The sequence below is a fragment of the Lygodium microphyllum genome, chromosome 11, assembly GCF_053477565.2.
Source record: "Lygodium microphyllum isolate KBCC chromosome 11, Lygodium_microphyllum_v1.1.10, whole genome shotgun sequence".
Classification (NCBI taxonomy): domain Eukaryota; kingdom Viridiplantae; phylum Streptophyta; class Polypodiopsida; order Schizaeales; family Lygodiaceae; genus Lygodium; species Lygodium microphyllum.
The window spans coordinates 103,341,862-103,366,836 of NC_141145.1; the positions used below are offsets into that span (position 1 = coordinate 103,341,862).

The window sequence follows — 24,975 nt, forward strand, 5'->3', positions numbered from 1 at the left end:
GTATAGCATCTGAGTTCATTATGAGGGATTTTTAATTCATGTTGTCAAAGACATTTAACTTTACCAGGGGGATTTTTTAAGTCAATTCTAGAAAAGACCCATAAGCTTATGAAGAAAAGTGGAATTTTTTTTTTACCATAATATGCAAATGTAAGGAATCTTTAAATACCTCTTGAATACATGTGATTTATAGGACTAGCTATAGTAGTAGAGGCCTCGATGGTAGCCAAGATGGTAGATCGATTCTCTTCACAACTTTATCACTATAGATCGTCCTCTACTACTTGAAATATGGAGATTATAATGACTTCCCATACTAATATGTAGGTAAGTTCATGTTTTTTTCATATATGCATCACTATTATATTGTGCATATGTTGCAAAACGAGGGCATTTTATCCTTATGATCCTATTAATACATCATTTGAGTTTAACATGAAGCAACCAATATCACCGAGGTATCTACAACAAGCCTAGTAGATTTTTTGTTGCCACATAAAATTCATGAGCCACAAAGTGTTGCTACCTTTAAAAGATAAATGTGGTCAAGATGTTAACATTTCATAATGTTATGAGGCACACGTATGTGTTGTATACAAGGCAAGACTCATAAAACTTGAATGTTAGAATATGGGATGTTGATAATCAATTGCAAGTAATAGAGAATGCACTTAACAATCACATTTGCAACTCTTTCTTAAGCTCATAATTACAAAGGGGGAAAAAAGAAAATAATACATGTTAGCGAAACCCCCTCCCTCTACTTGGTACATGAGCTAGTTTGCGAGTTTTGACCGATGCAAGATGAGGGGCATCAGCACTTACAAGTGTGATAGGATGTGTGGCATCTTCAATGAAAGCACCTAAATATTCAGTGTTCAAAAAAATGCCAAGGTTTAATATAAAGCAATAAAGAAGAGCTTTAAAATTTTGAAGAAGATATCAGATATTGAAATGTAAAAAAGTTTAATAAAAAATTCACCTCAAATTCTAAATTAAAGTTTTGAATTTGAATCAAAAAATGTTTTTCACGAACACTAACCTGGTTCGGAGAGATCATGAATAAGCGCATCAATGAGCTGGTGGGTAACATGCTCCATCATGAAGATATGCGAGTAGCGACGGTCATGAAGGTCTTCATTGGAGAGGGTGTACTTGAGGCAGAGATCACGGTTGGCACGCTTGAACCGGATAGTGAGAGAGAGGGGGGTTCGTTGGACATACAGGTCTTCCTTAAGGACCTCATCTTGGAGATGGCGAAGGCTGCTTTCGGCGTATGTGGCAAGCTGCTCCAAGCGAAGGGCTTTGAAGACTTGATCTTCGTAGGATGTGCGAGCTATGTAATCCCAAAGGAACATGGGTGAGAGCGCATTCCGAGAGCCAGCGAAGGTGGGGTCCGGAGTGCCAATCACATCCGGCACGTCTGGTGGCACCATTTGATACTTGGTCCTTGTCATGAATACACCACACGCGGATGGTGCCCCTATCCACTTATGCCCGCTTGTGGATACTAGCGTTCCTGGCGCGCTTCGCGCGCAAGGAACGCTATCCCGCTTCGCGGCAGCTTCGCTGCCGCGAAGCGGGGTGCGAGGGAAGTGAAGCTGCCGTGCTATCGCACGGCAGCTTCACTTCCCTATCGCACGGCAGCTTCACTTCCCTATCGCACAGTGGATAATGCTATCACAAAAACATCACATGCTTTACTCTCCTCTACTCACGACCCCTCTATCTCTCATCCCATTTACACCTCCCCCCTCTGTATCCACACTCACTCACTCACTCAATCACACACACACACACACACACACACTCTCTCTCTCTCTCTCTCTCTCTCTCTCTCTCTCTCTCTCTCTTACACATGTATAAAAGGCCAAATATGCATTTGCATCAAAGAGTACACAAACTCATATATACATGCAATGACCATGCACCAAACTTATAGACTTGTATTTATACTTGCTCTGCACAACAATTAGAAACAACTTGTATCCTTGGATGTTACATGAGAAACAACATTCCTACAGTGAAACGAACCACAAATAAAAAGATATATGAGCCACACCACAAATTTAAGTTTGTCCAAGCATTGCATGCAAACTCTCAGTATTAATAACCCACACAGGTGAAGCAAAGCCCGAAACCAAAGTTTCTTCTAGAGACTGCACCAATAACCTCGCACCACAATTTCAAGTATCAACAAACCACAAAGTGTCACTCCTTGATTGTGCCTATGCATGCACATTCAAATGTGACAAAAAAATTTACAATTCCCATAGGGTCTAACCAAAACGAAGCTTTCTTTTCTTTGAGAAATAACTGGGAAGTTTTCCACTCTCCAATATAGCATGGCCAGGCGAAGCAAGTTCGTTTGCCACTCTTCGTCTTGTTGATAGTACAGGGGACATAATAGTAAAGCAAAGCCTAGAACCGAACCTTGCCCAAGAGCCGAAAACTTTGTACCATAAATCAAGTATCAACAAACCATGAAGTACCACTTCTTGATTACACCTATGATAAATAGATATAGATACATCTACATCCAAACGCTACAAAGATGTTGAAACTTTCCATCGGACCTAACCAAAATGAAGCTTTCTTTTCTTGGAGGAACCATTGGGAAGAATTCCATTCTCCAACATAGCATGCTCAGGAGAAGCAAGTCCCATTGCCACTCTTCGTCCTGGTGATGGTACAGGGGACATGATAGTCTTCCCTCTCTTTCTTGCGCCTAAAATTTTAAAAGCTCACAACGTAAACATGAACGCATCCAACAATCGACAAAGATCACTTAATAGTGGAATAACAATACCTGGCTTAATATTTGCAAACCACTTGGCAGGCATTGTCACAGCTTGATGTAGCGTCACAAAACAACTGAGGTCCTTAAATTCATATGCCGGCCACCCCCTCGGTATCCTATCAGTATGAGATCGCCGAAACCTCTTGTCCTGCTCAGCTTCACCCATATGCACTCGAAAGCACTGAGTATACCCACAATGCACCACCTCAATAAAGACTGGAAGCAAAATCTCTATGTTGGCATCATCATACAAACGCTCGATGACCCTTGCAAGTGTTCTTCTTATAATATCATCCGTTGTCACTGCGCGCAAGTCACACTGCAGTTCCTTCTGATACTCAGAAGCTGGATAATAACCCCAGCTTGGAGTAGGCATCTGCAAAAGTCAAGCAAACACTTATATACAATGTAGGGAATATATACTCAATTACCATCGAGCATATGCCAACCGAATACAGCTTTGAGGCCATCTCACATACACACTAAGCAAGGACTATAAAGCCATCAAAATTCAATAGATACATCTCTAAAAAAATGCAAGCATATCTTCTACTCTCCAAAAAATTCATCTCCGTATGCATCTTTGCAAAAAAGCAATGCACCTCATTGCATCTTCTGAAGTACCTCCTTGTACACAATGTTTGTCGTGACATTCATAGTGCTCCCATCCTCATCCAATAACACCCTCACACCGCATGAGGATTTCACCCTTGAAAATGCAACATACAACTGTCCATGTGTAAATACTGGTGTCTTTAAGTAAAGACCAACAACAGACAATGTTTGGCCTTGCGACTTATTAATCGTCATAGCAAACGCCAATCGAACAGGAAATTGCCTCCGTCTCATAGCAAATGGAAATTGCAAGGTGCTAGGAATAAAAGTGATCCTAGGAATAAAAACTCGTTCCCCTACATTTGTCCCTGTTATTATTTCAGCATCTATCACCTTTTTATTGAATGCCTTACACATCAACCGTGTACCATTACACAAACCTTTTGCTGGATTTAAGTTCCTAAGTAGAATAATAGGTGCATTCATCTTTAGCAACAATAGATGGGGAGGAAATCCACCTCCAAGGTCCAGTGTATTCAAATACTCTACAGAGTACAGAAATGAGCTATCACCCGTCTCTGCAATTGAATCCGCACTATAGTACTGTATAACTTCTCCTGGCATCGATTGCAATGCACAATGATTCAAAGAAGCCACCTCTGTATTCCGCGCTGCAAGTATAGCACGCTCACTAAAATATGCCCCAAAGTCTCTCACCACGGGCGCTTCACCATACACACTATTAACCAAGGTTTCAATAGAGCACCCTTTCAATACCATGCTAGATGGAATATGTAACTTATCACAATTCTCTGTAATACCCACTCCATCCCCTATCCCTTGAATCCAAGCAACAAATCCATTATCCATTACACCACCAACGGTTGACATCCTCATATTCCCAGACAACCTTAGCACCTTAACGTACTGCCATAAATGAGAGCAACATAGTGCCGCATTAGCAATATCTTCACGGGAACCCTTCATCACGACGGGCAAGATTTGCCTAAAATCACCCCCAAGCAAAGTAACCTTTCCACCAAATGGTTTATCACAGCTCATAATATCTCTTAAAGTTCTATCAACAGCTTCAAATGCAAACCTGTGCATCATGGGAGCCTCATCCCATAAAATAAGACTCGATTGTCTGAACAGTTGAGCAAGCTCGCTCTGAACAGGAATATTGCAGGTGGATCGATTACATAGATCCAATGGAATTTTAAATCTCGAGTGAGCAGTACGACCGCCCTGCAAAAGCAAAGCAGCAATGCCAGATGATGCCGTTGCCAACGCTATATGACCATCACTGCGCAACCTAGCAAGCAAACACTTGTAAAGAAATGTCTTTCCAGACCCACCGGGACCATCTAAAAAAAAAACATCCCCAAAATTTCCACCAATGGCATCTATAACTGCATTATATGCAACCCTCTGTCCATCATTCAACATTGCCTCCATACAAACACAAACTCTACGTTGCTCTAGTCTATCATATGCATATTCATCTTCTAAAAGAGGGTTAGCACACAACTGAGAATCTGTTCGATGAGGTTCTGGCAATCCATCAAAGTCAGATAATCTTCGTCCATGTTGTCGCAAAAGATCCTGAAGATGCAATAAAGCCCTGTTTGATGCCTCTTGTTGTAGAATTGCAGAAGATATATGCACATGCTCTAGCTGTAACTTATACAAAATATCCTCCACCATCGGTGACATAAACCTGTCCCAGAGCTGACCAGGCCGTACAGGCTCACAGAAGACCAAAATTGCAACAAACAAAGCACGCAACTGGGCACCAATGTGTATAGATGCAGCCTCTTCCAAGCACACAACACACTCATCATCACCCTCTAACATGCCCTTTGCAATGCAAGCTTCCTTAAAGGTGTTATACACCACGTTGCCAACAGTACGCAAATCATCAAAAGACATACATCCTGTAGACACTGTCAAGAGCATTCGCAAGTAATAACGCTCACCAGATGTGGGCGGCACAAAGTATACTCGACCACACGTATTTCCACGCTTTCTCTTCGTCCATACCTTTCGTTGTGCATTCCACACCCAATACACCGGGAAGTCTTGATACCGAATAGCTCGAGCCTCTGGATGAATACGATTGCACACAAACCATTCCGTAAGAGTAGTTTTTCTGATATCTTCATTCTGCATAACATCTGATATATTGTCTGTATCTTGAAATACCACATAATTCTCATCAGGCAAGTGCACCTGCAACCGCTGTATATCAGGCTTCTCATTGTGCAATGCATAGTCATATATTCGCCAACACGCTTCCGAAGCAGAAACATACCGTGCATCTAAATAACTCTCGATCTCATCCACTTCACGAATGGTCGTACCATTTAACCCTGAGTTTCCAACAGAAAATTTAACCGTTGCACGATCATGTCCCTTGTATATATACTTATACAAATACTTAACAGCTGCCACCGTTGAGCATACCTCAACATTTATATGTGCATTGTATTTTTTACTCAAGTACGGATTGTATGGAACAATCCATCGATTATCAATAGTATTACCCTTTATTGTGACTGTATTTCCATCATCTCGTCTTCTATAAACAGGATACCCAGAGCTATCAACAGTTGTTACATTCACAAACCCCCGAGGGAATTTTTTAGTGCATCGACCATTGCGCATGCAAGGGCTTTTGGGATTCATTACACCGCAAGGACCATGGACATTGCATTTTGAGATAGTTTCAAACAAAGCTGAAAACTTTGCTCTATCAGGAAACTCAGCACAAACAAATCTATCATAATGGTATGCTTCAGAGGGTTTAAAAGGCTGCTCCAAAATTAGCAAAGTATGAGAATGTGGTAGCCCCCGCTTTTGAAACTCAATCACACTAACATAGCCTGCAACATTTCCAAACAGACTCCTCTTCAACAATGTATGCATCATATCAGCATGTTTTTTATGGAATACCCGAGCAGTCAAATCAGGACGATCATAAGCAGTCTGTCCAGGCAATAAAGCATTAGTTATCTCTAACCACTTTGGATTACATGTCATCGTTATAAACAGATCAGGTTTTCCCTTACTTCGCACTATAGCCATGGCATCTTGATACAACTGATACATGTGTCTTGGCCCACCAGTAAAAGAAGACGGCAAAACCACCCTTTTTCCAATAGAGGCACCAATAATCCCCATCGACCCATCATCCATCACTCCCACCATATCTGCTAAACCCCTATAAACTTCCGAGCGTAAAACTGATTGATTTTGACGACACCAAGCTAACCTACATTGCTCTATACTACAATAAGCATCAACAATAAATTGTTGCAACAATCGGCCACCCCGCAACATGCACACCTCAGTGTCCTCACGCACTTGTAGTCGAAATGCATAAAATTGCATCTGAGTAACACAGTCCTTATTAGACAATCCATGTATATTAATTGGAACATTAACACCACTATAAGGTACCTTTACATGCCAACCATCATCACCCATAGGAAAAAGAAGAACGTATAACATTGGCATATATGCCCTATGCAAGTTTGAAATAACAATACATCGTCCATCCCGACTATAAACATGGATGTCTCGACGATCAAGAGTATTCTCATCGCCTTGTCCTGGCATGATAGCTGCAACCTCAGTTGCCACTGGAGCTGAGTATTGTCTATTAGCATGTTGAACCCCAAAAATAGTCATTCTCAAATCATGCAAGGGATTGTTTTGCAATTGCATACCCACGGATCTAAAAGCTTGTGCATATGCATTGTGTTGATGCATCATAGACTGAAGCTCCCCAAGCAAGCTTGGCAATAAATTAGGCATAGCATCCAACCGATTAGATAACTCATGCTCAGTATCATAAACATAAAGTTGTGCAAATCTTGGCCTTTCTTGTCGTTGCACATTAGGAATCAAAGGGCCTATACGATGATAAATGGAGCCATGCACTCTAAAGGTATAAGAATTTCCCACAACAGGCAAAAGGTCATCAACATTGGCACCAAGCGACACAAATGCAAGAGCACTATTATATGCTCGTATATTATTTTTAAATACTCTGCTTTGAGGATGCATACCATGCAACAAATCATGCAATAGTTGTGGTGGATATTGCAACTGTGGTAACATTACTTTTCCATTTCGGCAACAATGTTTACCAAACAAAACTGACCCCTGCACTTGAGCCTCACATCTCCACAATTTAGCTGAACATCGCTCACACATCTCAGAAAGACTCCCCATGGAATGCACAATCGGGTCTTGAAATAGCAATATTGTAGTTGCAGGATGAATATCCATTGCAGGCAAAGCATGTAAAATGGAGCAAAAACCCCCATTTCGAGCACTAAAGGTTGGAGCATTATTGACACGTGACTCATTAATCACAGCATTTCCTAGGTTTTGGTGATTTTCAGCATCACAATCATAATCATTAGCAAATTGCTGCTCAATCAAACTGTGAAGTCCCTCACGAATCAAGCCATCATGATTTAGAGCCCCTCCTTGCAAAACATTCCGACACTCAACTATAGTAGAACACATCTCTTTATACCCCCTCTGGTCATGTCTTGCGATTTGAGCCCTAAGCCTAGCAATCTGTCGTCGTCTATATCGTGTAGAGTTGAGTCTATGCCTATGAATACGCAACACATAATCCCTGCTAGTTCTCTGATTATTTAATTTTAATTTTAATCCCATATTGTTTGGATTCTCACAAAGCCTGCACATCAAGAGAAAACATGCATTATTTCAAGCAGAGACTTGATTGGGATTAGTCTTTCCAAAAAGACTTAAAAGCAGAATCAATCTAGAATCACATATTTACAAACTCTTGAAAAGAGAAAGAATACACAATCTTATTCCAATCCATAGCAAGTACCTAGACATTGAAACGTATTTTATAGAAAATATTACTCTTTGATACGTACTACATTGCAAGACATAATAATTATATCTATAAATAAACTACTATAGATCAATGTTTACAAACACTTTAAAAGAAAGAAGAATGTATCACCTCCAATAAATTGAACCAAACAGTGGAGAAAGAGAGAGAGAGAGAGAGACAGGGAGAGAGAGAATATTACAATTAGACCATAGAATTAAAAAATACTACTCACATGCATTACACCATAAAAATGAATAAAGTTATATATCCACATTGTTTGATATATGATATCAAGCGTCAAGAAACAGACATCACACCACACTGTAGATACCCAATACAGTTTACTTAATATAGCCTCGTTACAAAAGAAGGGAGCACACATTATCACAAAAAAAGCAATGGCCCAAGCATTTCATATCTTCATAAGCGAGACAACAATAGATCATAACCTTCATCCAAATGTTGAAGAGAGAGACAAAGAGATCAAATCTCAAAAAAGAGATATCACATCACATCGTTACATTAAAACCAATATACAATATAAGCTTCACAAAAAGGAAGCACACATCACAAAAAAAACATTGGTCCAAGCACTTTCAAGATATAAGCGAGACGATAATAGATCATAAGCCTCAGCCGAGCAAATCCTCCTCAATTGGGACCGTTCATTTGACGACTCAATTGTTGTAGCAAGGCATTGAACCTATTAACATTCATTTGGAACTGCAAAAATGGTAGTCGACAACCCCTCTGGCAAACAACAGGCTCGTAGTCATCTCCAAGCCCCCAAAATGATGCCCACATATCATTCAACAACAAATTCATCAACCTACTTGTCTCAGAGACAATTGCTGAAAGTTCCCTCACTTCACCACCCAAACCACTCGAGACTTGTTGAAGAACACTCTGGGTGTGCTTTGTCTCGCACACAACACCATGCAAACCCTTAGCTTGTTCATGCAATTCTGCAGAGTAAATAGCAAGTGCATGATCGACACGTGTAGTTAAATTCGTCTGCAATTCCATCAATTCATTCATCTTGGTCTCGAGGCGTTTAAACTCCAAAGAACTTGAAGTAGCCTTTGGGTTTCTTCGCATCGTTGATGTCCTTGTGGATTTACTAACATGCCCTCCCTGTTGCCTCGCCACTTCTTTCATCTTTCGCACATTAACTTTATTGACTCCATTAAACTTCACATTTTGGCTGCAACAAAATACACAAATGACTATCTCCCCAACCAGAACACAATACCTTGGTGAAAATACAATTATTAGAATAACTATCTCCCATACCCATGCGAACGGCTCCAAGCAGGCAAGCGTCGAAGAGATGATGTGGTGGCTATTTTCTTTGATTCAACCAAATCAATTGCATTCAATGGAGTCGAATACACTATGTCTGGAACATCGTCCATAGCTTTGCTTTGTTCCATAATGACTACACGAAACTTTCAATAGAGTATAAGAGTCCCAATAGAGAAATCTCAAAGCCTAAATCAAAAGCGTATTGGACTCAAAGACAAAAGAATATCATTATTATATATATCTTACTTAATATATCTATCTAAGCGAGACAATAATAGATCAACCAATAAACTATTACTATGATAATAGATCAACATTGGTCCAAGCACTTTCAAGTAAGATGCAAACTATTAAAATGAGATTAAAAAATGAAGATTTTCATCAATCGAATATAAGACACAACTCATTTAAAAAGTCTTACAAAGTAAATATATATATATCAAGCATGTGGCGATTTTCAATTTAAAAAGATAGACAATGATTTTCAAAATGGAGATTTTCAAGGACGTGCTTACACAGCGACGACTCATCCAAGTTAACATTGCCAAAAACCTATCTAATCTAGATAAACTTTGAAAGAAGCAAATTGCACATCAAGGGCAATGCTCTCGAGTGAAAGAAAATGACCCCACACGGTGATTCATCTGGATTAACATTGCCGAAAACCTATTAAGGGAAACTTTCAAAGAAGTAAGTTGCACATCAAGGGAAACATTTCCATTCTTGTGAGCAATTAACTCACATACGCCATCCTCTATACGACCAGCACTGTCAATAAGATCTTTCATCTTCTCATCATGATCATCCAAGGATCCAATACGTGGCCAATACTTCCCGACGTGTTCATATATCTCCCCTATGCAACCCTTGATTTCTTCCAACTCATCCTGTATCCTCACCCCATCACAAAGGTTTCCTTCGTATTTCTCCTCCAAAATTCTCTCAATCCTTTGTAGACGGCTATCAATGCTCTCACCAAGAGAAATTGAAGCCCTTTGACGTCGAAATAGTGCCTTTACTTGCTTCTCAAGCCCCTCCAAGCGATGAATGACTCTAAAAAAACGAACAGAACTTTCATATCCTCCAACATGCCTAAGTGCACGACGAACTGTCTTCTTCCTTATAACCTCTTTCCCTTTACACACATTCATTTGCACACTGGGAGCGCACTGCACAACATTTGCTACAGACACATTTTTTTCCTTCATGCTGCGCAAAACACATGCGTCGACATCAAGGTGCATATCAACTATCCTTATCTTATATTAAAAATAAAGATAAAATAACAACCATTAACAAAACTATATAGCTATATAAGAATAATAATAATAAAATAACACAATTTGTTAGTAATAACAACAACAATAATAATATAATAATATAATATATTAAACAATCTTACATCTTTATCTAAATCTAAATCTAAATAAAATAATACCACAACAAACTATAAATAATCTACAACAATAAACTAATAAACAATACAACAATCATCATCATTATATTTTATATTATATAATATCCAAATAAAAAACAACAATATAACAACATTATTATATCATATAATTATAAAAATCATCATATATTAACTAATATAGATATAATATCTATCTAAACAATAATAAACTATATAAGAATAATAAGAATAATAATAATATCTAAATAAAAAACAATAAACAATAATAACAATAAACAACAAACAACAATAATAAAATAAAAATAATCATAATAATTACTAATAAAAATAAACAAATAATCTTAAATCTTAAATCTTAATCTTAAACTAACTATTAACTATCTAAATCTAATGTAATCTAAATCTAAATCTAAATTCTAATTCTAAATATAATAATATAATATAATATAATATATTAAACAATCTTACATCTTTATCTAAATCTAAATCTAAATAAAATAATACCACAACAAACTATAAATAATCTACAACAATAAACTAATAAACAATACAACAATCATCATCATTATATTTTATATTATATAATATCCAAATAAAAAACAACAATATAACAACATTATTATATCATATAATTATAAAAATCATCATATATTAACTAATATAGATATAATATCTATCTAAACAATAATAAACTATATAAGAATAATAAGAATAATAATAATATCTAAATAAAAAACAATAAACAATAATAACAATAAACAAAAAACAACAACAATAATAAAATAAAAATAATCATAATAATTACTAATAAAAATAAACAAATAATCTTAAATCTTAAATCTTAATCTTAAACTAACTATTAACTATCTAAATCTAATGTAATCTAAATCTAAATCTAAATTCTAATTCTAAATATAATAATATAATATATGATATGATTATGATAATAAACTAACAATAACATCATAATCATATCATAACATAACATAATTACTAATAAATAATATTTACTAATAAATAAATAAACTATAATAATCATATGATAATGATAATAATAAAATAATAAAATAATTACTATTTAACATTAACATTCACATTAATAAATACACTAATAGTCTTATTTATCTAATAATAAACTAATAATGTCTAAATAAAAAACAATAATAATATAATAACATTATTATTATTATATTATATCATATAATTATAAAAATCATCATATATCATCATCATCATATAAACAAACCAATAAACTAATAAACTAATATAAACTAACTATCTATCTATCTATCTATTTAGATTTAGATATAATATCCATCTAAACAATAATTAAAATAATAATAATAAACTAACTAATAATATCTAAATAAAAAACAATAATAACATAATATATGAGAATCTTAAACTATAACTATTAACTATCTAAATCTAATCTAATCCAAATCTAAATCTAAATTCTAATTCTAAATATAATAAAATAATATAATATATATGATATATGATATGATTATGATAATAAACTAACAATAACATCATAATCATATCATAACATAACATAATTACTAATAAATAAATAAATAAATAAACTATAATAATAATAATGATAATGACAATAATAGTAAAATAATAATAATAATAATAATAATAATAATGTTATGTTAACTATAACTATTTAATATTTAACTATTTTTCATTATCATTATCATTCACATTCACATTAACCATTTAATTATTTAACATTAACATTAACATCACATTCACATTCACATTCATTCACAATCACACAACAATAATAATAAAATAAAAATAATCATAATAATTACTAATAAATAAATAAATAATCCTAAATCTTAAATCTTAATCTTAATCTATAATCTTCTATCTTCTATAACTATTAACTATCTAAATCTAAATCTAAATCTAATCTAATCTAAATCTAAATCTAAATTCTAATTCTAAATATAATAAAATAATATAATATATATAATATGATTATGATAATAAACTAACATTAACATCATAATCATAACATAACATAATTACTATTACTAATAAATAAATTAACTATAATAACGATAATGACAATAATAATAAAATAATAATAATGTTAAGTTAACTATAACTATTTAATATTTAACTATTTTTCATTATCATTATCATTCACATTCACATTAACCATTTAATTATATTTAACATTAACATTAACATCACATTCACATTCACAATCATATCATAACATAACATAATTACTAATAAATAAATAAATAAATAAACTATAATAATAATAATGATAATGACAATAATAGTAAAATAATAATAATAATAATAATAATAATAATGTTATGTTAACTATAACTATTTAATATTTAACTATTTTTCATTATCATTATCATTCACATTCACATTAACCATTTAATTATTTAACATTAACATTAACATCACATTCACATTCACAATCACATTCACATTCATTCACAATCACACAACAATAATAATAAAATAAAAATAATCATAATAATTACTAATAAATAAATAAAAAATCCTAAATCTTAAATCTTAATCTTAATCTATAATCTTCTATCTTCTATAACTATTAACTATCTAAATCTAAATCTAAATCTAATCTAATCTAAATCTAAATCTAAATTCTAATTCTAAATATAATAAAATAATATAATATATATAATATGATTATGATAATAAACTAACATTAACATCATAATCATAACATAACATAATTACTATTACTAATAAATAAATTAACTATAATAACGATAATGACAATAATAATAAAATAATAATAATGTTAAGTTAACTATAACTATTTAATATTTAACTATTTTTCATTATCATTATCATTCACATTCACATTAACCATTTAATTATATTTAACATTAACATTAACATCACATTCACATTCACATCACATTCATTCACAATCACATTCACATTCACATTAACCATTAACATCAATAACAATAAACAACAAACAACAATAATAATAAAATAAAAATAATCATAATAATTACTAATAAACAAATAAATAATCTTAAATCTTAAATCTTAATCTTAATCTTAATCTTAAACTATAACTGTTAACTATGTAAATCTAAATTCTAATTCTAATTCTAAATATAATAATATAATATATGATAATCTTAAACTATAACTATTAACTATCTAAATCTAATCTAATCTAAATCTAAATCTAAATTCTAATTCTAAATATAATAATATAATATATGATAATCTTAAACTATAACTATTAACTATCTAAATCTTCTAATCTAATCTAAATCTAAATCTAAATTCTAATTCTAAATATAATAAAATAAAATAATATATATGATATATATGATATAATTATGATAATAAACTAACTTAAGCTTCATAATCATATCATATCATATCACAACATAATTACTAATTACTAATAAATAAATAAATAAATAAACAATCATTCACAATCACATTCACATTCATTCACAATTCACTAATAAATAAATAAACTATAATAAACAATAAATAAATAAATAAACTATAATAATGATAATGATAATAACAATAAAATAATAATAATGTTATGTTAACTATAACTATTTAATATTTAACTATTTTTCATTATCATTATCATTCACATTCACATTCACGATCTAACATTAACATTAACATCACATTCACATTCACATTCACATTCACATTCATTCACATTATAATAACGATAATGACAATAATAATAAAATAATAATAATGTTAAGTTAACTATAACTATTTAATTTAATATTTAACTATTTTTCATTATCATTATCATTCACATTCACATTAACCATTTAATTATATTTAACATGAACATTAACATCACATTCACATTCACAATCACATTCACATTCACATTAACATCACATTAACATTCACAATCACATCCATTCATTCACAATCACAATTCACAACTATTACTAACAATACAATCACATTCACATTCACATTAACATCACATTAACATTCACAATCACATCCATTCATTCACAATCACAATTCACAATTCACAACTATTACTAACAATACAATCACATTCACATTGACATCCACATTAACATTCACATTTAACATTTAACATTTAATATTCACATCCACATTAACATCACATACAATCACATTCACATTTAACATTTAATATTCATTATCATTCACATTCACATTCACGATCTAACATTAACATTAACATCACATTCACATTCACATTCATTCACATTATAATAACGATAATGACAATAATAATAAAATAATAATAATGTTAAGTTAACTATAACTATTTAATTTAATATTTAACTATTTTTCATTATCATTATCATTCACATTCACATTAACCATTTAATTATATTTAACATGAACATTAACATCACATTCACATTCACAATCACATTCACATTCACATTAACATCACATTAACATTCACAATCACATCCATTCATTCACAATCACAATTCACAACTATTACTAACAATACAATCACATTCACATTGACATCCACATTAACATTCACATTTAACATTTAACATTTAACATTCATTCACATCCACATTAACATCACATACAATCACATTCACATTTAACATTTAATATTCACATCCACATTAACCATTTAACTATTTAACATTAACATCGCAAACAATCACATTCACAATAACTAACAATTCACAATTCACAATTCACAATAACCAACAATAACTATTAATTAATAACAAACAATAACTATAACTAACAATAACTATTAATAATAACTATAACTAACAATAACTATTAATTAATAACTTTAATAACTATAACTATAACTATTAATATAACTATAACTAAACTAACTATTATTAATTAAATTAAACTAACAATAACTAATAATAACTATTAAACTATTAATAACTATTAAACTAACAATATAACCATTATTAAACTAACATCTATTATCTATTTCTATTATAATTATTAAAAAACTAACAAAACAATTATTAATTAATCTATTAAACTAATTAAACTAACACGCGGGACGGGGGGGGGGGGGGGGGGGGGGGGGGGGCGGGCGGGCGGGCGGGCGGGATGACGGGCACCAGGCGGGGGGGCGGGACGCGCGGGGGGCAGCGGGCGGGATGGCGGGCACCAGGCGGGACCGGGGGGGGGGGGGGGGGGGGCGCGGGACGCGGGGGGGGGCAGCGGGCAGGATGGCGGGCACCGGGCGGGACGCAGGCAGCGGGGAGGGAAGGCGGGAGAGCGAGAGGAGGAAGAAGAGGTGAAGGCAGCGGGAGAGCGCGAGGCGGCAGCGACAGGGAAGGCGGGAGAGAGAGAAGGTGGGAGGAAAGGCGGGAGAGAAGGTGGGGGCATAGGCGGGCGGGATGCCGTGGGAGGGGCGAGCGAATTGGGGGGGGGGGGGGCAAGATGCCGTGAGAGAGAGAGAGAGAGAGAGAGAGAGAGATATGTACCTCGACGGCAGCAGCGATGCACCTGGATGGCAGCGGGAGGGAGGGAAGCCTGAATATCCTCAACGGCAGCAGACGAAGCTCCTCAACGGCGGCAAGACGGACGCAAGCCTTCTCCACCTCAATGAACGAAAGCCTTCTTCACCTCGATCTCATCTATCTAAAATAGATATAAGTAATCATGAGAGAGAGGGAAGACGTGGAGACGTGGGGTATTAAAGCCACCCCATGCATGCAATTCAAATTCAAAAAAGGTTTGGAAGAAAAGTGTAGGCTTGGGAGCAAAATGGAGGTTCGGGAGATAACCGAACCTCCAGCCAAGATAATAAGTAAGATAGATGGAGTGCACCATCGGTGAACGGAAGTCAAATATAGGGCCCCTTTGGTCAACTAGCCCCCCATTGAATGCCATCTCTATGTAGGGCATGTATGATGCTCCTAATGCACCTTCAGCCCACCAATAACCAATGCTTAGTCTTAAGATTGCACGAAAATCAACGCCTAATGTAAATTGACTTCCAACCTATAAAAAGGCTTTAGATTCTTAAGGCATCTTATGTTTAAAATATTAATAGTTAATATTGAAATGGCATATGCACATAGCTTGATTCAAATAACCATTAAAGTTTCAAATTCAAGGGTTTTCTGAACACTTTAGCATATTGTATGCCCATTAAGTTCTCCAATCAAAGGGTTTTGTATCTACTCTGAAAAATGAGTTTTCTGAATAGTTTAGCATACCATCTACATGAAACCAGTAGCCATTCCTCACATCGACCTTGCTTTCATCATGTTCATCATAGTGCACTTGCCGTTCTAGCAAGTTGTGCTTTTCTAGGATAGGCTGAAGCTTCTTGCAAGCATCGTCCACATCATCATAGGCCCCTTTGAAGGTGGTGCCATAGTTGAAGCAAACAATGATAGGATAGCCTTTGGAAGCGAAGAACTCCACAAGCACAGCCAAGGCATCGTTGTCCATGGCACCAGATTCAAGAGAAGGGACCTCTACAGGCCACTCACCATCCGATTCTTCAAGAGGGCACATTCCATCAAACTGCTCCATGCCTTCTGCATGGAAGGTGCGAATGTCTAGCATTGCCGTTGTTTTGGAGAGGGAGTAGTGAGTGTCCTCAGAGAAGAAGACAATGGGTGTATATGCATTTGGGTTGTCATAGAGCTTGTGTGATGTGTGGTACATAAGACGAGGCATATAAGTAATCTCATTGGACTTGTCACGATTGGTGTTTGAGGTGCCATCAATTAAGATCTTCTTTCCACTAAGGTAGTCCCTAGCATTCCACATGGCATACATGTTTCCCTCAGTGGTCCCCATGGTGAGACAAAAGCCCCAATAGGATTCTGGATCATTATCAGCATGTGGATACTTGGCATTCCATAACTCGGCATAGTAGTCCAGCACAGCACGCTCCATAAACTTGCTGTTTAAGGTATAAGTGCCCTCCTTAAAGGGGTCTCCGATATTGTTTGTCTAGAATAAATAAACACGTGAAATGAATTATGACCATTCAATCATGTAAGCTTTAAATTTGAAGATGAAAGATTTGTGAAATCTATAACAAGTGATTTTTGCTTCTTGAGGAGACGATGAGATAGCATTCAATGTTGGAGGGAGGACAAGGATATGCTCATGTAGTATTATATTGCACATGAGAGAGAGAGAGAGAGAGAGAGAAAGAGAGAGAGACTATGTGTCTACTTATGCTTGCAAATCTATTGGATGTGTATATATTTGTGTGTGTACATATGCATGTATAACAAGCATAATATGTACATATAAACTTTTTTGGGATGTGAGTGTACAAGCATCTAGAATGTGATATAAATGAGCAAAAATAACACACATAGACATGTGTGTGATACCTACAAATATGTAAAGAGAGAGAGAGAGAGAGAGAGAGGTCTATGACACACATATACATTAATTTAGAGAGAGAGAGAGAGAGAGAGAGAGAGAGAGAGAGAGAGAGAGGAGCGGTTTTCCATGGTGACAATCTCAAGATGCCTTAAAGCATGCCCCATGTCTAAGTTTGAACCCTTGTGGATTCAAACAATTAGAAACATATGCACCAACCATTCCACAACCATAATTGCAAGCAAAAAGCGTACACGTGTACTGTGTGTGTGTGTGTGCATGAGTAAGTATGTGATACACACGTGTATGTAAGTTTACATGCATCATACATAAAGGACAAAGAGAGAGAGAGAGAGAGAGAGAGAGAGAGAGAAGGTTTAATGTGGTAAGAATAATACCAAGATGCTCTAAAGCTATATCCTGGAAAACTAATCCATTAACCATTTTACCCCATCATTAGAGTTATGAGACCATGGCTTTCCTTGAACGACGACTTACGTGAACGTTGAGGTACCAACCAAAGTCTCGTTCAAAGGAAAGGTTTTGGTTGCACTGGTAGCCCAGGAGGGTGGCTTGGTACTTGGCATGGTGGCTCCTGGCGGCGGAGAGGGCCTGCTCACGGGCCTCAGCAGGCAGGCCTCCATGGCCGAGCCGGAAGGTGCGGTAGGCATCGGGCAGGCCACGCACCTCCGGATATGCAGAGGTATCGCCATCGCCATCGCCATCGCCATCGCCATCGCCATCGTCCTTCTTCTTCTTCTGCTGCAGGTATCCCTTCACAGCCTCCTGAATGTGTGCCCGGGTCACCCCCATTGGCGCCAGCTCTTCCTTCTCCCTCTTATCATCGTTACCATATTGTTGATGGAGAACAGCCCTAACCTTGCCATCTAATACACTCGGCTGCATTGCCGATGGAAAATGGCGTCCCGCGCCCTGCCGCTGTCTCTCGCTCTCTCTCTCCATGTATACGATAGAGCTCGCTGCTCGACTAAGCTGATCTATATATAGCCTGAACTCATGTGAGCGTGACTCACCTGATCTTAAATAAACCCACAGGACCCCAATCCTCGTGTCTCAGGAGACTCAGGAGTCAGCAGGGGTTGACATTAATTACGGTACGATATGATATAATTAAGTGGGACGACTAAAATGCTGCGCCAAGAGTCAAGACTCAAGACGACTCTGATTCGAGAGACGGACCCTACAGCTCTACTAAATATAATTAAGCCCGTCGCGACGGTCCCTCGACTCTTCTTTTCAAGCCTTGCCAGCTTTTTCCTTACGTAAGAACGATGCAATAATCGACACTTTAAATCTGCATGTTCTTAACCTTCGAATCTCTGATTTCCAGGTAGTTTGAAGCTTAATCCAATAAACAAAAGGCACTTCAAAAAAGACTTAATTAATAAGTTATCACATGAAATCTTGTTTGGAATATATACACGTGAATGTGACCCCAAGGAAAGCATTAATTTCTCCTTCACATACTTTTACATCAAGCGGCCATATCCCCACTTCCCTATAGCCTTCAAAGTTCAAAGTCGCTCCAACACTCGCTCAAGTTCATGAAAAAACTTCATTAAAGAGTACCCTATTTCTATATGCGAAAAAAGGAACAAAAATATCAATAGGCTCTAGGGGACATCATGTAATAACAAAAATGTTAATGCTTCAAGGCATATCATACAAGTGTCACAAAGCATAGCAGTTTGACCTTAGTGAGGTAGTTTGCATTTAGTAGGCTTGAAAACTCAGCCCTAATCTCTCACTACTTTTCTTAAGCATCAATAATCGACCTAAATGTTTCAATAGTTAGTTGTAGCTTCACTTAAAGGAGGATATTTTCTACGCATATTTATATCACATCTTCCTAACTTATCAAAAGTGACTCCATATGTTTGGTTTTGGTAGATGAACCAAAGTAGCAAATGATGGAGATAGCACTACCATGAGTATATAATTCTACTCCTTGTGTAAATGGATGTATGCTAGTATAATATTTCCACGCAATAAAAGTTAGTTAGTTAGTTAGTCAATTAATAAGTTAGTAAGATTACTACCTAAAGACTAACTAAGGTAAAAACTAACTAACGTTAATAACTAATAATTTTTATTTAATTAAAAATATATATTTAAAAAAATCGAGAGTCGTAATCCAACATTTTTCTCGAATTGACAAGGACTGTAGTCACCTTTCACAGAAGTTACAACATGAACGAGAGTTGTGAGCCATATTAATCATTAATATTAATGTGTATAATATGGATGGTCCAAAGATATTAGATTTTTTGGCAAAAAACTAGTGTATTTTAGATATTATCCTAAAAAGATAGAATTGGATGTTATTTAAAAGAAAAAACAAGTGATGTCTTAATTAGTTTTGGAGATTTTATAAAATGAAAAAAGATAAAGAGAGTGATTGGCGAAATCGCACGCGCCGCAGTCATAGTCTACAGGCAATAGACAACACTTTGAACAAGGAAAGAAAGAATGAGTGATCTGAAAGCTTTCCAAGGATGTGTCTTGGAATTTTACCCCCCTTTTGGAGCCAATGGAACTCTCGTTCATGAGTTACAACATGAACGAGATTTATGGGTTAAGCATCAAATCACTAAGTTTTCCAAGAGTCCCTCCACCAAGAACTCTTGTTCTCAGCCTCATCCCCTCTTCTCTAATTTATTATAAATATGAGGCATGGGGAGGCACAAGGGAGCATAAGAAGACCCGAGAGGCTGCGACGAGTGAGAGGTAGAAAGAAGGATACCCCTCCAAGAGAGAGAGAGAGAGAGAGAGAGAGAGAGAGAGAGAGAGAGAGAGAGAGAGAGAGAATAGTTACCCCGAGAGACTACAAGATCAAGAGTTAGCTCAATTCCCTCTATCTTGATCCTCCACTTAGCCATATTCTCTTACGCTCTCCCATCTCAAATATATTCCGCCTTCTTAATCTCTTGAGTCTACTTGTGGACAATGGCCTCCAAGCGAAGAATGTCGCATGCGGATGGCAATCCTACAACCATCAACGAAGCTTCCGGCAAAGGCATCACTGTTAATCCAACTGCGGTTCCAGTTATAAGTAATGTATTTCTAAATTGATAGGTGCTTGCTTTGATTCTTGCATGAGAAACATTAGGCTCCATGCTATGATGTATGAGAATAGGTCACTGGAAGGGATAAACCTCTTCTCACATATTCAAAAGATGGAGTTTTGCAAAGTGCATGTATCAAGGGAAGTTAATTGCACTTAGTTGTGTATGGCTTATTCGTTGATAGAGCAATCGATCAAGGGTTATGAATAGCATAATCATAAAAATAATAACATTAGGAATTGTGCATACAAGTATTAAGTAAATTTTGCATAGAATCGCTCTTTGATCTGAAGGGGGAGAGCGAATATATGATGGAATTATTATCATATCTATTATTGCATTGTTTTGAAAAAATACAATTAGTTTTGTTGGTTGATTGAACAACACCCTAAATGGTTTTTTTAAAATCAACTGATTGTTGCATTTGTGATTTTGATAAATATTCCAAGTGCTTATGTTGGATGGTAAAAGCATGGCAAAGGTCAGTAATGACAAGTAGCCATGGAAAATAAAGAAATGTTTCACTGGAAGGTGATATTAGGTTGACTGCCGTGATTATGCTTGATTTTTAATTGGATGAAATAAGGATATTTTGCACGGATGGATCATCTCCAAGATCGCACCGCGGATTACCCCAAGAGGGCATTGCTCAATTCACGGGCCGAAGGTCAAGTGGTGAAAAGGCCAACCACGGAAGTTGTGTCTCACTCCTAGGTCACTTGGGGTCAATGGAGCTCTGGACACCCCTTGCCTAGACCGGAATAGAAATGTAGACTGCCATGAGCCCAATATCTAGGGCGTTGGAAGATCCTATTCTAGATAAAGGATGGAAATTTTGGTGCCATGTGATTTGGACCGAGTACTTCTGTTGGTCAGAAGGGAGACATAATTTTCTTGTATAGGTAGGAGACAAATATTTTGGTGCCATGTGATTTGGACTGGGTACTTTTGTTGGACAGAAGGGATACATAATTTTCTTGTATAGGCAGGAGACAGAGATTAACTTGAAGATAAGTTAAGGAACTTGTTTGACAAAAGGACTACTTGCTTTGTTTTTGTGTCTATGCTGTAAATTACACGAACGAACCCTGTACCCTAAAAGGCTTAATTAATGAAGATTATTTTAAATGTCGCACATAAATGTGGTAGGACCTAATTAGAAAACTAAAGCTATCAAGGGAAGTGAGTGGATAGAATCCCTGACAGGTCTATCCTACGGCAGGGTGGTCCCAGAGAATTAGAAGGCTTCTCATAAGGATTTATCGCCATTCGACTTTAGGTATTGTTAAGTTAGAACCCGATTCATATCGTTTTAGGGGACCGAAATGGGACTATGCCCTATGGGCAGAGAGGTTGAGCAGCGCATCCCTCTCGTTTCCCATTCTCTTTGAACCAAGTACAGTATGGATTTGTTTCGATTTGGGTATCTCTGCGTAAAGTAGGATGCCCAAGACCCGACGCTAGAATGCTGTCAGGAGACCTTGACCACTAGGAACCCGGATTTCAAGTCGATCCTAGTGGGTTGGTTGCAAACGTTCCGTTGCGAGCAAATCACAGAACATTCCATGGGAGTGTAGGGCGGCGACTCTTAGACTCATTTCTTGATGGACCGCTAAAACGTGCTTGGATAATCGATAGGTGGGCATGTTACAGCTAGGTTATAATTGGAGAAACTTTAGATCATGCGTGGCCATGGGTACTAATCATATATGATTACAATGGTATGCAAAAATGAACTTTATCCTCAATCTTAATATTCTTATGGTCTTGACAATGAATTCTATAATTGATATTTATGCATTGTGGATTGGAATGTCTTGTGTTTCTGAATGGAAATCTAAAGTGTTAGTCTAAATGGCCATCTACGCTTGAAGTATGGAGTGAATGGAGTTTCATGTAATGAGACTCCCATGTGTCAAAAGTAGGTGCAACAATGGAAGTGTTAGAACTTGTTGTAATAGATTGCACAATATAAGAGAGATAAGAAAAGAGAAGTATTGTGATACTGCAAAGAAAACTTGAAGAATATAGATACTTGGGAAATGGAATCCATATTCCAAGACAAGAGAAAATATAGAAATAACAATGAGCCACTAGTTGTGTACACACTAGCATTGGCTCCCTCCCTCTAATGAAATCTAGTAGGAATATGCAAATAAGTTACTGGAAGAGTGAGTGATCAATCCTATATATATATAACAAGAATAGGAACTAGTCAGCTAGCATCTAGGGCCATAAACACATCAGCTTGGCTAGAAAAATAATGACCAAGTGGCCATAAACTAGCAGCACAAATACAATATCCCCTGAGGGCATGCGCCTTATAGAATATGGAAGATACCATGTGAGTTCAAAAGAAAGAGCATTATTTAGTAAAATTTACATAATTATATTTACAAAAGTGATTTGTTAAGTACAATTTGAAAAAAATCCACAAGTTTATAAAGTAAAAGGGGGCATTTAATGGCCTTATAGCATGTAAAGAAAGGGTATTTCATTATGGGAAATTTGAGGACTTGAAAACACCCTCTAGGAAGTTTAACCAAAATATTTTCCTTAAAAAGTGGAGGCATGATTTGATTTTTGCAAAGGAACTCCAAGCCTATCGGAGATTGTATTTTTTGAGCCTACTTTCACGATCTTTTTGGTGGTATATGGGTTGATAAGATTTTCAAAAGGAACAATGAAGTTACATCAAAGATTCCATTTTGCTTAGGAAATATTACTATAATAGAATCTTTTAAGAGCATCTTTATGGAATCTAGTCTCATCCAATCTTGAAACCCCATCTTGCTAAATATCATCAGAAAGCTTGTGAATAATAAGTTCTAAAAAAGTAATCTTCGACAAGTTTAGAGTTCATTTGTGAGGATTTTACAATTGCCCCATTTTTTAGGGAATATTTTGGTCAAATCTCTTAGAAGGTATTTTCGAGACCTCAAATTTCCCTTAATACTTAATGCCCTTTGAATTCATGTTATGTTGATGATTTCTTATAGATGCACCCCCTAAGATTATACCATATCATGAAGAAAAAGCAATGTGCCCAACCCATTGGGACCTGCACAAACTCACACATAAGCTAACAAAATCTGCTAATACCATCTCTCAATCTTAGGTGATTTGATACAATACCCTATATAATAATAATAACTCATTAAACATATAATAATAACACTTAGATAGGACAATGGATAGCCTAGCAGTGGGTGTACTAGCCACCATCAAGGTGCCTTGAAAAGAACTTGATCTCAAATGTCGATCATACATACTCATGAAAATAGATAGAAATCATAGCAGCTCTCCATGTCTATCAACAATGCCTTTGAAGCAACACATCTGACCATCCGATTACCAATGCCAGAATGCATAAATGACCCTAGATTCCCCTCCTTTGGCTAGATCACCAAAGTGTCCCCTCATATAAGCTTGGACTAGAAGCCAATCTTGCCCTCTGTCAAAGAACTCATCAGAACCTAGATGTTAATCCTAGCTCTAGGATTTTTGAACCACCAAACCTTGGTAGATGCATCAAGGAAAACCCTTCTCTAGATCTTACTACACTTGTATGAAGTGTAGACGAGGC

General features: G+C 35.8%; 1 protein-coding gene across 1 annotated transcript; it reads right to left on the reverse strand.

The window, feature by feature from the left end:
- Positions 1-621: 621 nt before the first annotated feature.
- Positions 622-19,300, reverse strand: LOC148029178 (uncharacterized). Its single transcript, XM_087687931.1, has 5 exons — positions 18,802-19,300; positions 17,172-17,919; positions 16,742-16,877; positions 1,043-1,500; positions 622-863 (listed from the first exon to the last, which is right to left on the reverse strand). Exons 1-5 carry the CDS (start codon positions 19,264-19,266, stop codon positions 742-744), a joined length of 1,929 nt encoding a protein of 642 aa, XP_087544057.1. The 5' UTR covers positions 19,267-19,300; the 3' UTR covers positions 622-741.
- Between the last annotated feature and the right edge of the window lie 5,675 nt (positions 19,301-24,975).

What these genes read in the sequence shown, in the direction of transcription:
- LOC148029178 (XM_087687931.1), bottom strand. Translation starts at nt 19,266, where the DNA reads ATGGAGAGAGAGAGCGAGAGACAGCGGCAGGGCGCGGGACGCCATTTT. An exon ending in GTTGGTACCTCAACGTTCAC is followed by an intron (nt 17,920 to 18,801) that starts GTAAGTCGTCGT and finishes TATTTATTCTAG; the next exon opens with ACAAACAATATCGGAGACCC. An exon ending in ACTTATTATCTTGGCTGGAG is followed by an intron (nt 1,501 to 16,741) that starts GTTCGGTTATCT and finishes AGTATCCACAAG; the next exon opens with CGGGCATAAGTGGATAGGGG.